Source organism: Borostomias antarcticus (assembly GCF_949987555.1).
Source record: "Borostomias antarcticus genome assembly, chromosome: 7".
Lineage (NCBI taxonomy): Eukaryota > Metazoa > Chordata > Actinopteri > Stomiiformes > Stomiidae > Borostomias > Borostomias antarcticus.
In genome coordinates this window covers 26,160,398-26,177,338 of record NC_140240.1, presented here as the reverse complement: position 1 = coordinate 26,177,338, position 16,941 = coordinate 26,160,398, and the positions used below count along the sequence as shown (strand labels likewise).

Sequence of the window (16,941 nt, the reverse complement as noted above, 5' to 3'; positions counted from 1 at the left end):
TTTGGCAAATTGTCAAAGTAAGTGGCCATTCTCTTCCTATACTCTTGGAACCCTTCCTCTGTAAAAGTCCTGTCCCTCTGTGCAGAGTTCAATACCAGTACATGTCTATACATGTCGTCTTGAAGCCCGCTCTTATTTTGACATCGAGAGGAGGCTCGTACTATGCTTAGTCATGGTGAGTTACAGCTTTGCCCCGTTCCTGTGTGGCGCACAGACGGCGACAGAAGAACGGAATGGAGCTATGTGAGTTTTCTCCTTTGTTTAACTGAGGTGGTGCGATTGATTTTATACGCAAATAATTTGTCGTTTTACAAGTGCTTCCTATGTGCCATAGCAATTGCTTTACAGGAATGATATTTCGGATTTCGCTTTGTCAAAAATTTCGTTCACGGCTCTGAACCAGTTACTGTCTGCGAGGCCAGTTGGACTGTTCTGTACACTATCTAAATACGAGGCGGATTTACTGTCAGTGGTAGATTACACGTCAGTGAAAACAACGTAAAAGACGTGGGCTTTTCGCGGTAACGTTAGGCTACAGTGGAGTAACGTTAGGCTAGCTAAAATGTCAATGCATGCCATCACTTCTTCAATATAGCCTGCTGTTGTGACCAAGCAAAACACGAATGCATTAATTGCTGTCGAAAGGAAAATATGCCATTTGTGCGAAATTTGGAATTGATTGCTATCATAAAACAGCGTGCCTAGCACATTCTGCCTAACTTTATAAAGGACTAGTCTTATATAAAGGACGGGTCTTACTTCTAGGTCATGTTTTGCTACAGTTCGCTGCCTCCCTCATCAGCTTGATCTAGTTGGAGTTGACGATGAGTCACCGAAGAAGGCGCTTTGCCAATTACTTTTATAGCCTTGAAGTGTAAAGAAGAGAATCGATGTTTATTTATTTCAATCTCGAACATGTAAAGTGAGCCGCTGCAGTTCGATTTACGCTGCTGTGTTGCAGTTGTTCGATTTAAAATGTCCAATCCTACCTCAAATAATCACCAAACTAAAGTTTCGCTCGAGCGACTGCAACTCTTGGGCAACAGTGCAGATGTAATCTTCGGTGTGCTGTCTTAACTGTGCGTGCTGCTACGAGAGCATTTTATCATTGCCGCAAGTCGGACGGAATCAGTGTTTACATCACCGCGTTGCATTCAACATTTGGCGCGGGGAAAGTAGGCTTACAACTCTAGACCGGGGATTTGTAGGCCTGGAAGTGGTGAGTTCGTGCATGAGTGAGCGCCTCGGCTACACTTGGGATACTCGGAGAGTTGAGCAACACGTTTTCCCGTAAACATTTTTCCAAGAGACTTGCTGTAGAAGAGCTACCATTGAAATGTCACTATGAGAGTGCAGCCTACTTCACTAAAAGCTATTGCCACATAGATTAATGTGTGTGTGGGCCAGAATCTCAGTCAGGCGTTGTGTAGGCCTCGTTTAATAAAGTTATGATATCAAAAGTAGATCGCCTACGTGGCCATGCCAGTAGCCCCAACAATAATAAATAATTCCAACGTTATAGCCTACCAATCTTTGGTTTCACTTCTGATTATAGCAGGGCGCACAATTGGGCCTGCCTACATAGTAGTTATGCATAGCTCCACTTCTGTCTAGCCTCTTATCACAACTTCAGGTAATGATTGTTCACAATCTACAGGATGCGTTATATAACTCAGAACATCTGCTGTAACACAATTGTTGCCGAGTAACTCTGACGCAGTGACTGTTTGATTTCACAGTGGTGCTGCAAGTTTGAGCACAAGGAAAAAAGTCATACTGACGTTGCTAATTATGATTTGTTGAATAGTGTCTCCCTAGTGTGCGTGGGTGTGTGTGTGTGTGGTTTGTTAGGCGTACATACCTTCCTGCTTCCCCTCTTATCTTTTAGTCACAGGACAGAGCCAAACAGCCAGTCACGCTGACCACTTAGAAATTAGCTCCCAATTTAACTCGCTCCGTCTCCCTCATGGAGAGCGTCACCCGCAACAGAGAAGCCCCGGCTATCTCTTTCTCCCTTCCCACAAACCCACGTTCGCCATCTGGGGAGACGATCAAGCCCCCTTGGGGTCTTGTCCACAAACAACCCCTGGTACACACTGCCCACTATACGCTTGGTGTAGGTCTGAAAGAAGCGTGCAGGCATAAGCCTTGTGCTGGTAGGTCATGGGTTAGTATTCCATTTGCATTGGAGCCATGGAGTGTGCGATCCATCTTTTTTAAATTTTAGGGGGATATCTGGACATATCTCCCAGTGCTGCTTGTAAATCTTCACAACATTTGGATCTTGAAACAAACTAAGATTATTGCTGGTGGGGTTTTTTTCTGGATAGACGACAGGACCAGATGAGAGCTGATTCACAATGACTAAGAGAAAACTTTGACCCTCTGAGGAGGAGTTGTCAGTGGAATGGGTGTGACAGTTGAATGATCTTGAACATGAACTCGGTATCTGTTCTTGATCGACTTTTGGACTGACCGAGTGCTTTGAATTGGTCCAATTTCCCCTGTCTGAGTCACTGGTCTGGTGTATGAAAGCTGTAGCTCTTTATTGGCAGTCAAGAGAATAGAGCATCTCAAGTGTTTTTTTCAGTAATGTGCATACTGTATGATAACACTGTTAATTTCTCTCTTTTCACTCTCTCTGTCTTTTTTTTCATTCTGTGGCAGGTTCCCAACTTTTCCCAATAGTTTAAGTTCCCAGTAAACACACCAGCGCAAACAGATTCCTGAGCTGGGCCACGTCGAGGAAAGCTTCGGCCGAGTCACCTGAGCTAGGCCACGTCTTGGAAAGCTTCGCCCCGGAGTCATCGGCCCAACCCTCGCATTCCTGAGGACCCCCCCGAGCAACGCTGACGACTCTTTTGGCACCGGACCCCTCTCACACGGTGTTTACAACCCCCCTAAGCCACCCGCGCCTCTCCCTCTCCCCAGCTTTTGGTGCAAGGGCAGCCCTAAGAGCACAAGTGTCCAATCGATTACTACCACTGTTCGAGTGCGGTCGTATGTATGTCAACTAGTCTATTTTTTTACCCCCCGGAGCAGAGAAGTTTGACCTACCATTGTTTATCCTCACAGGAAAAAGTGTTTAAAAAAAGCCTTCATTCTTTGACACAGTGGATTTTTGGGGGAGTTGGGAAATTTATTTTCACTGAAGTAGGAAGGATTCAGTGTGGCCTTCGGGAAAAGGTTGCTCATTTGTGGTACTTCTGTTTGTCCCGACCGCCTCTGCGTCTTGGACTACCCTTCTGGAGAATAACACTACTGTCGCCAAAGTACACAGCAGAGCTAAAACAACAGCTCAAATTATTTCCTCTGGTCCAGTCAGACCTGCTGCATTCTTCCCGCTATAAGACCTGGTCTTTTTCTCTCTCCTTCTTTCCCTTTCTGTCTGACTGTTCCTTTAAATTAAAAAGCAAAGGTTACCCCTGGACATAGTGCAAGGGGAATTCAGAACACTTTAATGATGCAATAAATTACATTGGCGCTCTGACCAAGTTGTAGCACAGCGAAAAACAAACATGACTGGTACTTAGCAGCGAAGGACCTCAGTTGACTCTCGCACATGAACATATGCCATGGCTGGAGTCTTGGAATAAATTGGGAGTCCGAAAAAAGCATTTTACGAACTCTTTGATAAAGAGACAGACATAACTACTCTCCAACCCCCCCCCGACGCCTCCTAAAATCGAAGGGTCCGAGGGAAAAAAGCCTGGAACCTTCCACGATCCCCTCTCCTGTTTCCCTCCAGTGTTGACCGTTCCCCTAGATTTTTGCTCCGCCCCCCCCTGGCGAGTGAGGATGCCTGGCCGCGCGGCCCGCCGTTTCTGAGGAGTGAGCGCGAAAGGAGACGGACGGACCGACCGACCGGGCGGGGGGGAAATGACGGAGAGCCTGACGGAGTGCAAGGCGCTGGTGACGCCGTCCACGCGGAACGGCCACCGCGTCTTCAGCTACACGCTGGAGAGCCACACGGCAGCCGCCTTCGCCATCATGAACGAGCTGCGCACGGAGCGGCAGCTGTGCGACGTGACGCTCCGCATTCGCTACAACGACCTGGAGGCGGTGGACTTCGTGGCCCACAAGGTGGTGCTGGCCTCGTCCTCGCCCGTCTTCCGCGCCATGTTCACCAATGGCCTGAAGGAGTGCGGCATGGAGGTGGTGCCCATCGAGGGGATCCATCCTAGGGTGAGTCGGCGCGGGGGTTTGCTCTCGGGTGGGTGGGGGGGGGGGTGAACTCTCAGACGTTCACTAAAGCACCAGACCTGGGTCGAAATACCAAAACGCCAAGGCTGTGTTATGAATCGCGTACTTGCACGCTATATAGTATGACGAAAACTGATGTGGTATGTCCCAATACCTAGTATGTCACATGCAGTACGCACAAAAATATGAAGATGTCCAACTACATCCGGTCGTATTTTGCAGTATGCAAGCCAGCACACTTTTCTGGCTTTTCTGACCCACAATTCAGTGCGCAGCGGAAATGATGTCACGTGCGAGTTGCGCCGTGACAGACAGGCGTTTGATGAGTCCCAGCTTTGGACGAATGTCGCTTTATGGACAGCGATGGATGAGGTCAAATTTCAAGGCACAATGTTCTAACAAGGTAGTATGTCTCAATTGGATGCATTCTGCTGGCAAAGTAGTACTTTCTAGGGGCAACTGTAGTACGTACTGGTAGTAAAAAGTATGCGATTCGGAACGCAGCCCATCCTTCTCAGTCACGTTGACGTCTGCCTGGGGTGTAAAGTGGGCGGGGTTTGCATATCTGCGAACAGCCCCGACGGTTTTCATTTTGCCGTGCACGGAACGGCAAGCAGAAGTATTTCAAAAACAGTATTTCGACCTTGGTCTGGGAAAGCACACAAAGTATACTTGAGAAGAAGTGAACAGCCATAATATGGTGCCCAGGTGCTCGATTTCAGGGTTAAGTGGGTCAGGGGCAAAGTCGGAGTTCAGGGAGCTGAAAGCCGCAGACTCAGAATGTGAATCGGTGACGGGGAGCTTTTGACTGTGGTTGGAAAGACACTGTCAATACAATTGTACCTTAGAGTACATTAAAGATGGGAATGCTATTGAGTGTGGTGAGTAGCGGCGGCAGTTGCAATTCAATACATTACCTCAATTCAAAAGAACAAGACTGCAGCAATTATTCCCAAAGACAGTCATGGTCCAAAAGACAAATGAAATCGACCCGGGAACCCAGTGGAAGGACCTAGAAATGACTCAATTGTGTTTGATTAAATTGCATTGAATTATCAGTTTGACCTCATTAATCATGTGTTCCTGAACTGTACAGCACAGATAACACTGTTTGGTAGCCAACCACACACACACACACACACACACAATTGACCCAGCTGGTGCTGACTGCTCAGTGAGCTCAGGAGTTTGTCATCTGTCCCTGGTGTCCACTGCCTCACACACACGCACACACACACAGAGCAAGTGTCAGCGTGTTAGCGGCATACTTTGAATAATGAATGCTTGATTATAGCCCCAGCTGCTATGATAAGGCCTGGCTCGCTGTGGTTGGCTGGCTCAGAGTTACGGCACTTGCTTTGACTCTGCTAATTTACCGTTCCCCAAAGCGAGTCCCTGTTTTCGGCAAAACATACCGAACCAATCTTTCACCTTTTAATATCTTTCACCTTTTAAGACCTTTCTCCTCCCACGCCCCCCCCCCACCCTCTGCCAGGTGATGGACAGGCTGATCGAGTTCGCGTACACGGCCAGCATCTCCGTGGGGGAGAAGTGCGTGATCCACGTGATGAACGGCGCCGTCATGTACCAGATCGACAGCGTGGTCAAGGCCTGCTGCGACTTCCTGGTCCAGCAGCTGGACCCCAGCAACGCCATCGGCATAGCCAACTTCGCCGAGCAGATCGGCTGCACGGAGCTGCACCAGAAGGCCCGCGAGTACATCTACATGAACTTCAGCCAGGTCCGTGGTGCACGTCTAGATAACGTACAGCGAGTGGAATGGAGGGCGTACCGGGTCATATGAAAGTTCAGGAACTGCAAGGTGTCCTTTCAGTCTTAGGTCTTCGGTTTGATCTTTTTATAGAAATGTTGGGTTTGTTCTAGAAACGTCATTGGCGGAAATGTTTAGAAAATAAATATTGCTGTTGCCGTGCGTAATGGGGCTTGAGGATTGAACGGCGCTTTTGTAAACACGGCCGTCTCCGAGCACAGGCGCGTATCTGCATATCTGTGTGTACACAGCTGCCTATATTCCGACCTCTGTCTCACCTCTGTCGCACATTTTTCCATCACAATCTCAAAGGCCATTCCTTGCGTCCTCTCTCTGTGTCCTCCTCCTGGAAGTGCATCAGTAGAGAAGATCTCTAGTTTCCTTATGCGATAACACAGGAACACTTACTCAGGGGAACTACTTTATGGCAGATTCTATGTAATCTAGCCTATGTAATCTTTTTTTGATGGGGGAGGGTGAGTCAATCTTATCTTTAGGCCAACGTTATCACTATGACAACAATCCCGTTCCGGGGATGTAAAGATAAGTTTGTAACCCTCCCCTCGCCAGTACAGTTCTGAACTTAAGTCTTTTTTTTACCGCAACAGCACAGTCTGTTTCCTTAGTTGACTCATCATGTTTAGTTTAGTCCCACCAAAGGCACTTATAGGCCAGGGCTTGGTGTAACAACCAAATAGTGACCAAAACATAACCAAACAGTTTTAGCTGTTCAATTGTGGTTTCTGTAGTCTGTCTGACACATTTGTGTGTGGTAGCCTGTGAGTGTGTTGGCATGAGTCATAGTGGCCGAGGTGTGAAGTGGGTTTACCTGCCCTACAGTTCTGTATATAACTCCACTTCTCTATTAGTCAGACTGAAACTGGCGCAGTAGATCGGTTGGTCTTCTAGATTCTTCCTCTCTCAGTGATGAAAATGAAAAGTGTGAGTGTAGGCGCACGCATCTTCAAGAGTGATTACAATGAACGGCAGAGGAATGTAACATAAGGTTATGAAATGAAACAGAAAATACGCAAAACAGGAAGGAATCTGCACACTGTAGCTCCCGTATAGCTAGTAGATTTATTCCGTGACGTTTCGTGCCGAAGCACTTCCTCAGAAAATACCAGTCAATCTCCGCTCTCAAGTCCTTCACAATCCTCAAGTTTCTTTAGAATTAATCAACCCAATGCATCTCCGAGACCTCTTTTACACGGGCGACCACCAGGGCTGCGTTCCGAATCGCATACTACCCTACTATATAGTATGCCAAAACAGGATGTAGTATGTCCCAATACATAGTATGCCACATGCAGAATGGCAAAAATACCAGGATGTCCTACTACATCCGGTCGTATTTTGCAGTATGCAAGCCAGCAGGCTTTTCTGGCTATTCTGACCCACAATCCTGTGCGCAGCGGAAATGTGCGAGTCGCGACAGCTGTAGACGAATGTCGCGTTATTGACAGCGACGGATGTGGGCAAATTTCAAGGGGCAATGTTGTTATGACAAGGTAGTTTGTCCCAATTGGATGACTACTGCTTGCAAAGTATGTACTTTCTAAGGGCAGCTGTAGTAGGTACTGGTAGTAAGTAGTAGAAGTATGCGATTCGGAACGCGGCCCAGGTCTAAATCAAGTCCCGCCCCCCCCCCCCCCCCCCCAGGTGGCGACACAAGAGGAGTTCTTCAACCTCTCTCACTGCCAGCTGGTGACCCTCATCAGCCGCGACGAGCTCAACGTCCGCTGCGAGTCCGAGGTCTTCCAGGCCTGTGTGGCGTGGGTGCGCTACGACCGCGAGAACCGCCGGCCCTACGTCCAGGCGCTGCTCCAGGCCGTGCGCTGCCACTCGCTGACGCCGCACTTCCTCCAGGCCCAGCTGCAGTCGCTGGAGTGGGACCCCCAGTGCAAGGACTACCTGGCCCAGATCTTCCAGGACCTCACCCTCCACAAGCCCACTAAGGTCATCTCCTGCCGGACCCCCAAGGTGCCCCAGCTCATCTATACCGCCGGGGGCTACTTCCGCCAGTCGCTCAGCTACCTGGAGGCGTACAACCCCTGCACGGGCGCCTGGCTGCGGCTGGCCGACCTCCAGGTGCCCCGGAGCGGCCTGGCGGCGTGCGTCATCAGCGGGCTCTTCTATGCGGTCGGCGGGAGGAACAACGCCCCCGACGGCAACATGGACTCCAACACGCTGGACTGCTACAACCCCATGAACAACTTCTGGCTGCCGTGCGCGCCCATGAGCGTGCCCCGGAACCGGATCGGCGTGGGCGTGATCGACGGGATGATCTACGCGGTGGGGGGGTCCCACGGGTGTATCCATCACAACAGCGTGGAGAGGTGAGTGGTGGTGGGGATCTGATTGGCTGACTCTGGTGAGGGAGGCGGGGACTGCTACTGTATGATCTTAATTGAATTTCTAGTTGAGCTTAGTTGATGAAGCCATCCTATTTAATTAAAGTGCATTGTTTGCTTGGTTGTAGTTGTAGTTACATTCTACGTTAGCAAAGTATCAAAAAGACGCACTCCTATTAAGTTTTTAAAAGGTCAGGGAAGGGAAGTACAATTTTCTGTGAGCCAAAAATAGACAAGGAAGAAGTTATCTAAATTACATGGTATCAATGTCTCCAGCCAGCACAAACAAAAACACAAGACGATTGTTTGGCAGTATCTCATCCCTCCTGCCAGTCACTTATAATCTGTCTGTGTGTGTGTGTGTGTGTGTGTGTGTCCATCCTGATCCACAGGTACGACCCAGACAGGGACCAGTGGCAGCTGGTGGCCCCTATGCTGACGCGGCGCATCGGTGTGGGCGTGGCCGTCATCAACCGGCTGCTGTACGCGGTGGGCGGGTTCGACGGCACCCACCGCCTCAGCTCCTCCGAGTGCTACAACCCCGAGAGGGACGAGTGGAAGACGATGGCCGCCATGAACACCGTACGCTCGGGGGCAGGTGCGTAAAAAGGAAAAAAACGGACTGCGCTTTAATAGACCTACCCAGAAATACACACACCATAGGAAAGTCTAGCGACTCCAGCATAAGAGGCTTGAGGGTCCCTCCCCCCAAAACCGCGCCAGTCCAGAGCCGCACCAGGCTATTGTCGCAGTTCTATTCGATTGCTTGGCACCTTTGATACATTGGATAGATTATAATCGGTCATATTGTCCTGTAAATACTACTTTAAATATGTGTTAATGCCATTGAAATAGCCACGTCTTTAATAGTTTATAGGGAGCGTTAATACCTTTTAATTGATCATAGGAATCCGGCCATTCCAACGTTGAGTTCATATCAAATGAACGTTGGATAGGCCTGTAAATTGCTTATCCCTTCAACATGCAGCATTGAGTAGCCTACCTCATGCTGAAAAACCACATTGACTGTAATAACACAATGTGCCTTCATACAACGCAATGTGCCACTTTGTTTCCTATTGTAAGAGTCAAGAATATTTGAAGGAATATAGGGAATGCGTATTTTCTGCAGCATGTAGGCTATATTTTGATGATCTGTGCACTTTCACTAAAGTCATGAGAGCGATTCCAGCAGTTTCCCTTGGTGGTTGTTTCTCCAATACAATTCACACCCACAACTATTATACTATTTCTGTCTGACCAACTTTTTGACGGTTTGCTGCTGAGTGACGATAAAGTTTGCACTCACAATTCTTTCGTTTAGACCTATTTCTCTGTCCCATCATAAAAAGTTTAATTCTTCTTCTACTTTAGAACATGTTTTGGGGTTCTGAGTCAGAACAGACTGTTTTATTTTCATAAACAGATGCTGTAAATGGGCTTCCATTGCCAGAGGCAAAAAAATAATTATTATTCTGTTTTACTTATATTAAGTACTTTTAATTGTTAGATTAAATATTAATCTAATCTTAGATAGAATCAATATACGTGAAAGCACCTGATTTTTTGCATTTTACGGTAGGCTATTGCTGTGAGTCATTGGAGAATGGACATATTTGCCGACACAACAGCCTGTCTGATGCGTGGACATCTGTGGAAAATTTAATTAGAAAATCATTTGACTGTGCAGCCAGCACTACACACATTGTACAGGCTATTTTGTTCTAAGAAAAAGTTTCAATCCTTTAATAACTGGCCTTTTTGTTCAAGAAATTGTTTGATTCATTGATTTAAAACAAATAACAAACACATATCTTTTCAGTTTTCTGTAAAATCATTGATGTATCAAAAGTATGGCGCCTGAACAGACAGTCGGGGGAATAACACGGTGGTGGTTATGCCATGGCGCAGCTTTGACCCTAAACCAGGCTTCAGTCAACTATGATAGAGGTCACTTCACATGTCAATGTCACACAAAGCATTTCAAACATACCATTATAAATTATCCAACAGTTAGTTCCGACCAAGTAATTTGATTGGACAAGAGGCATTCCATGAGTGCTAATATTGAGTATAATACATAAACACTGGGACCTTTAACTATAGGATGTATCACTCCGCTCCCCTGGTGCTCTATAATCAATTACATTAAAGGTCGGTTGTTATCTATCTTAGATTGTAACAAACTTTGCACCACAAAGACGAACATATTTCCAATAACATTTGAGTTAAATGTTGAATGTTTGTCAGAAGACGATAAAGGGAGGGAATACTTCAAAGCAAACCTTGGTGTGCTAATATGACATCAGCCGAATGCAGAGTAGCAAGCTAGCGTGCAGGAAAGTGTCTGTACATGTCTACGTGTTCAGGTTGCTTGGCAACAGTCCAGTTGGGGAACTCTTTGTGTTGGCGGAGCCAAAAAGATGATTAAAGAAACGATTAATAACCTGCTGTTGTTTATTACTGTTAATTAATAAGGCATTATGGAACGAGAAGCAGTGGGCGGATATCGGATATCGCCACGGCTAGCGGGAGTGGTTAACATCAATCCACCTCGCTACACCCCGCTAGCCCCGCTAGCCGTGGCCATATCCGGGACATCGCGCGGCTTCGAGTTCCATTATGCTTTTATACAACGGTTGCCACATTTATCCGTCAATATTTCAAAAAGAAAGACAATACGAACTTTAAAATGTATTTTTAATGGAACTATTTGTTAATCATTTGCGGATACTTCCGCTGAAAAAGGGAACGTTGCCAGGCAACGACAATGCTACAGCACATCTTTGTAAACGTTGATCTGGACACTGCCACGGCTACTAATACGAGGTGGATTGATATTGTGCAAACATTCCATTTTAGTGTGGGGATATCGTGGTTATCGCCACGGCTGGAATGCAAACTGACCAATAGAGACAATGGACCGGATCTATACCGTTGTATAATGGACAGTAAATGACCCGTGTAGAACTGTTGTATAAAAGCGATATCACACTTCGTGCTGTTCTACTGAATATCACCCTGCCTGTGGCCACAAATCACAGCCGTGCTCATATTCAGTATAACACTCCCTCTCATGTGATATTGCTTAATTAGACATCAATGTATCAGTGTTTTTGATAACAATGAACGGCACTGTTCATTGATGCCGTGTCCGTAATGACCCTTGACCTCCCTCTGACCATCCGCCAGGTGTGTGCGCCCTGGGGAACCGCATCTATGTGATGGGCGGCTACGACGGGACCAACCAGCTGAACACGGTGGAGTGCTACGATGTGGAGATGGACACCTGGAGCTTCACCGCCTCCATGAGACACCGGCGCAGCGCCCTGGGCGTCACCACGCATCACGGACGCATCTATGTGCTCGGTGGGTGTTTCCGACCAGGGTCTCTCTTCCAGGGAGGTTCTTTAAACTCTTGAAAATGTCTTTGCGTCGGCTGGGTGTCCGACTGCGGTATTCTGAAGGGAGGCTGGTGTCGACGCCGTGGCCTGGGAGAACACACACGTCTAGCCTGATCAACATAACAGTCATTTAGCAGACGCTTTTATCCAATTTTGGAGCGGATCTAAATCACTGGGCGGATACACGAATTAAAAGAAAACAAAATCTGCTCGTACTTGGACCATTCCTTTCACTTCATCTGTACGTCTACTTTACTGCCTGTTGGCCGGGTTTTTTTTTGTTTTTTTTTAAATTAGAGAGAACGTTGGCTCTTCGTTACATATGTCAAATCAGCTTTAGATATTAATTTACATATCAACCTCATTTGCTGTTTAAGCAACCAATATAATTTTTTGTTTCTATGCATGTAAAATAATATCTGATTCATGAGAAACAAATCAGATAAACACTGTATTAGGAAAAGTTACAGTTTTTAGCCTGGATCCTGGATCAACTTAATATATTTGCTGTTTAAGAAAACATCTTTCTATGCATGTAAAACAAAATAGTATCTGGTTTTCATTCACTGTTAGGAAAAAACACATTTTCTTAGCCTGGATCCTGTGGTAAGCTATTACATATAAACAGAGGTGTGATTTTAACCATTTACAGTTAACAAAATGATGAGTTACACCAACAAAATGCATTAATGCGTGGAGCCCTGTGCTCTCTTAGCACCCTTTCTAGTTATTATTAGGATATCCTGTTGTTGAGGAGCCAAAACATTATAATTTTACACATCAATTTTACCCAATATATGGCTACTTGTATATTGGATGTAGGCCTAACAATGAAAAAATAATCCTACTTAGTCTATACAGTATAATCGTTTTCTCATATCAGCACCCACTTTCATCAAATAAAAAGTCAATTGTAAAATATACAATTTAATAATAAAATATAAGCTTGGGATGATGTGCAACCGAGTGGGTCTCAGCCTCAGTAGGGAGCAACGGTGTCATATTTCACTATGACACGACAAGATTAAGGAGAGGGAGAAATTGCTCTAGTTTACAGATTGCCTCAATAATGTTATCAGGTTCCCTATTAGCATTGGGTTTAAATACAAAATATTGCCAAATATGCGCTTTTGCTTTTGGAAATCCTCCGCCACCGTCTAGTGTAGCCATCTGGACCAGCGCTTGCATCTCAAGACTTTCACTTTGACTCGCGAACGTTCTTTGCAAACTATTTAAAACTTTTTTTCAGCATAACATTTGTTTTCGCACCAAACATTCGCAAACGTAAGCAAAGGCTAGTTTGGTGAACTAGACGCTAGACTGAGGAAAACGTGAACTTTAGCCTATGATTGAATGAATGAATACCGGATCCCTTTCACTTCATCTGGGTCTGTATGTGGATCGGCGACGTCAGGCAGATACCTGATCCATGAACCACGTCTGGACTGGATCGGTCCCATCTCTAAGAGCATAATCTAGAGATAAAGCCAAAGTGCATGAGTAGCAAAATATAAATACAATAGGTGCTTTAAGAGGTAGGATCCTGGTAGTACCGGTACTTCTTGAAGAAGTTTTGAGCCTGTCATCACAGACTGGTGGGAGTGGGGGACTTTCCGTCTTGGCCCTTAAATTACAGTTTGTCCTCGTGCGAAATCCCCATTCTCATATTTCATTTTTCTCTTTTATTTCATTTTTCTATTGTATCTGTCCCCTGAAACAACAACAACAACCTTGATTAATTTCAATTATAAACTCGTATATATATTTTGGCCTCCACAGGAGGCTATGACGGGAACACCTTCCTGGACAGCGTGGAATGCTACGAGCCGGAGACGGACACGTGGTCGGAGGTGACGCGCATGACGTCGGGCCGGAGTGGCGTGGGCGTGGCCGTCACCATGGAGCCCTGCCAAAAGGAACTGGCTCCGTCTCAAATCCCCATGAGGGAGTGCGGGGCGCCACCGCCGCCGCTGTCCTACCAATCGAGGGACTCTGGCTCCCATCACATGACGCGGCACTGTGGGTCCTTTGGCAAGGGGACCTGAGTCTGGCAACGAACCCCCGACAGTCTTCCATGGAGGAGTGGCTCTAGACGACAACACAAGTCTACGAGGCCCCATCTGCTCTGCTTCATCCTTACCTGTCATTTGAGTGAAGACTGATAAATGTGTGATTTATAAGTTTGTTCGTTGTCTGATTCAGGACGTTGATTCACTTTGTGTTCTGACTCACATGTTTGGTCATAGACCTGGAGTTGTTTGGTCATAGAACTTGTTGCGTTCAATCTGTTTCTACGGACTGACTGTAGCGCCCCCTGTTGGACCAATGTCTCTCTGTTCTAAACCAATGGGAGGAAAGGGCTGAACATATAAAAACGCTGCTGGCCTATTGGGCTGCAGGACTAGCAGCCAGAGGCTCTTTTTCTACTTCAAGACCAGCCTGTGCAGACAAACCAAATCAAAAAAGGGTGGGGGGCAATTTAGAAACGCATTGTTTTGAAAAAGGGGTAGAAAATTGAGTTACGAGAATGTCATAATGTAGGAGGAACTGGGAGTGGTTCCACAATGCCAAGTGCCATTACCATGTCTTTAGGGCATGATTATTGTCATCGTTGAACTCAACTCCCCAAGGTGCCTGTACGGTAAGGTACAGTAAGGGTGAAGGGACACAATGGTGGCACTTCTGAGGGTCGGTGGGGTGTATAGCCCTGGGCCAGGACACCCCCAAGAAGGAGCCTATGCTATATTGGTTGTAGTCTACTCTGTAGCATCAGAAACCAATAGGGAGAAAGCATGGACCCCGTGTTGACACATCCTCTACTAGTGCTTATCCCTCTAGCCACTTTTCACTTAAGCAGATCTCAATGTGTTTTGATTGGTGTAAGCAGTATGGCAGAATGATGGCCTATGGTTAGGCAAGGTCTCTTATGACTAATTAACTCGTTCAGGTCCACTTTGAAATGGCCTAAGGGGATAAGGAGCTAGGATGACCATGGGTAAGGGAGGAACTGTAGTACTTAGAATCTTGGGAGACTTCTAATGACCTTCACCATCAGGACAATGTGTGGATGAGTATGAGAACACTACTCAGTCCATTCAGCCTTACCCTAGAACAGAAGTGACCATTTTTGTCCTATAGGAGTATTTGAATAATGACGCGGAGGAGAAAAAAAGATCTGCTTAAGCAAATGTATTTGTAAACAGCGGTTTAAGCTACAATGGTTTTTTTAAGTGATTTTTTGTACATTGATATTCTTCAGGAGTCTTGTACAGAATTCAAGAGCTCAGTTTTCTATTTATTTTGTTCCAGTCCTTTTTTGTCATTTGCTTCAACTGACTCCACCTTTGTATCGAAATTGGACTCTTGATATATTGTGTCTTGCTAATGAGCATGCATTGTATTTAGAGATGCCTGTGAATGCTAAATTTGAACGTTTGTAAAATTTGCTTCAGTTTGAAAGGGACTTTTTTCCTTTTGTCAGTAGTTGGAAATGAAAAATAATAGAATATTTAAAGACTGCTTTGTACATTTTTCAGCAAACAATGCCCTGTACAAAATACACATTGTATATGAATAAAGGTATATGTTTATTGTACCACTATGCTGTAGGTTTCTTTTATCCAGTGAAACAAAAAGACACTCAATCATTACCAGATGTTTTAAGTTGGCCAGCCTTCACCTTTTCATTTTAGTTTATTGGGTTTCATAATTAAGTTGACGTTGTGGAGTGTTATGCACACATCTGCCCACTAGATGGCGCCGAGGTCTTTTTTATAAGTATTCAAACTCGCCCCAAACGTGTATAAAGACATGATCAGGTCCATGAAGCTGGCCCTATTCTGACTTTGAAATATCAGGATAGCCTAGTACACACTGTACAGGCATATGCAAGTGTCACATTCCGCTACCAGATTCAGCAAGGCTATGCCAGTTTGTCAACAGCTATCTTGGCCTTTAATATGAATGTTTATGTAGCCTAGTTAGGCCTACACAAGAAAGTATGAAACATTTATATAGCCTACATATGTATATAGTCTATATACACACACATTGTATGTGCATTATATATATATATATATATATATATATATATATATATATATATTCACATTTCTTGTGTAACTACAAGTCTTGTCAACATGTAGGCTAAGTCATATTAAAGGCCATTCCTGATAACTGTTGACACTGGCATAGCCTTGCTGAATCTGGTAGTGGAATGTGAAGTGGTTTGTTGAGGCTTGCTCGTACAGAATCCTTCTTCCTTCCTTGTGTGCAAAGCCTGAACCCCTTGACAGGATACAATAATCTCATTATTATAAATCACCTTGCGTGCTTATTTGTCTTTAATTGTAAACTCAGTAGCTTAGTTCGTCAGGCTTGATTTTGTTTTGGGAAGGTAAGGGTGCTTCTCCTACCTGTGGACAAATCGTGGGTAGCAGCGTGGTCTTTAGAAAAGACTGAGAAGCTCGCTCGACGCCTCGTGAATTTCTTTGGACCGAATCACGGACAATAATCGGGCGGACAGAAGAAAGAGAAGGAGATTATACCCCCCGCCCCAGTCAGTCTCCCCCAAACATCCCTCAGAGAGATGGCTTTGCACTCATGATACCGTTGGGAGAGCTCGCTGACTCACCACCTGTGGATCCAGCGCGAGCGCAGGTAAGCTCAGGCGCATGTTGAATTACTTTTTGATTCTTTCAATTAGCCTGTATGCTACTCATTGATTGTATAGGCTATAATGAGCTACCATATTATATTCATGGATGTACAGTTTGGGAAAAATATCATACTGTATAATGTAAACGCCTTGTCTGGATTTAATATCCTAAATATCCTAATATATCCGAATAGTTGTCTCACAAGGTTTGGCACTCTATAATCTGATACTAGCAATTTATTGACTCATGTCTTGTCAGATATAGGCTAAATTGTTTTATAACACACACACACACACACACACACACAGGAATCAATGTGTCATGAGGAAGTCATACTGTGTACAATTAGGTTGTTTTTTTAGTTTTTTTTAGCAAAAACAATTCCTCCAGAGGTTTTCACAGAAACATATAGTAAGTAATTCACATAGCCTACATTTTCACTTAAATTCTGTCTGTCCCAATTGTGTTCTGTCAATACAAAATGCAATGGACCACTGTAGCCTAATTTGTTCAGTAGGCCTACACAGATGTCCTCCTCAAATTCAGACAAA

The 16,941-nt window shown here is 45.4% G+C and overlaps 1 protein-coding gene across 1 annotated transcript; it reads left to right on the top strand.

The window, feature by feature from the left end:
* The first annotated feature begins 205 nt into the window (after positions 1–205).
* On the top strand, positions 206–15,274 carry keap1b (kelch-like ECH-associated protein 1b). The gene is made up of 7 exons (XM_084440537.1): positions 206–243; positions 2,668–4,185; positions 5,699–5,944; positions 7,637–8,313; positions 8,721–8,926; positions 11,521–11,697; positions 13,512–15,274. Exons 2-7 carry the CDS (start codon positions 3,880–3,882, stop codon positions 13,775–13,777), a joined length of 1,878 nt encoding a protein of 625 aa, XP_084296663.1. The 5' UTR covers positions 206–243; positions 2,668–3,879; the 3' UTR covers positions 13,778–15,274.
* Positions 15,275–16,941: the final 1,667 nt, after the last annotated feature.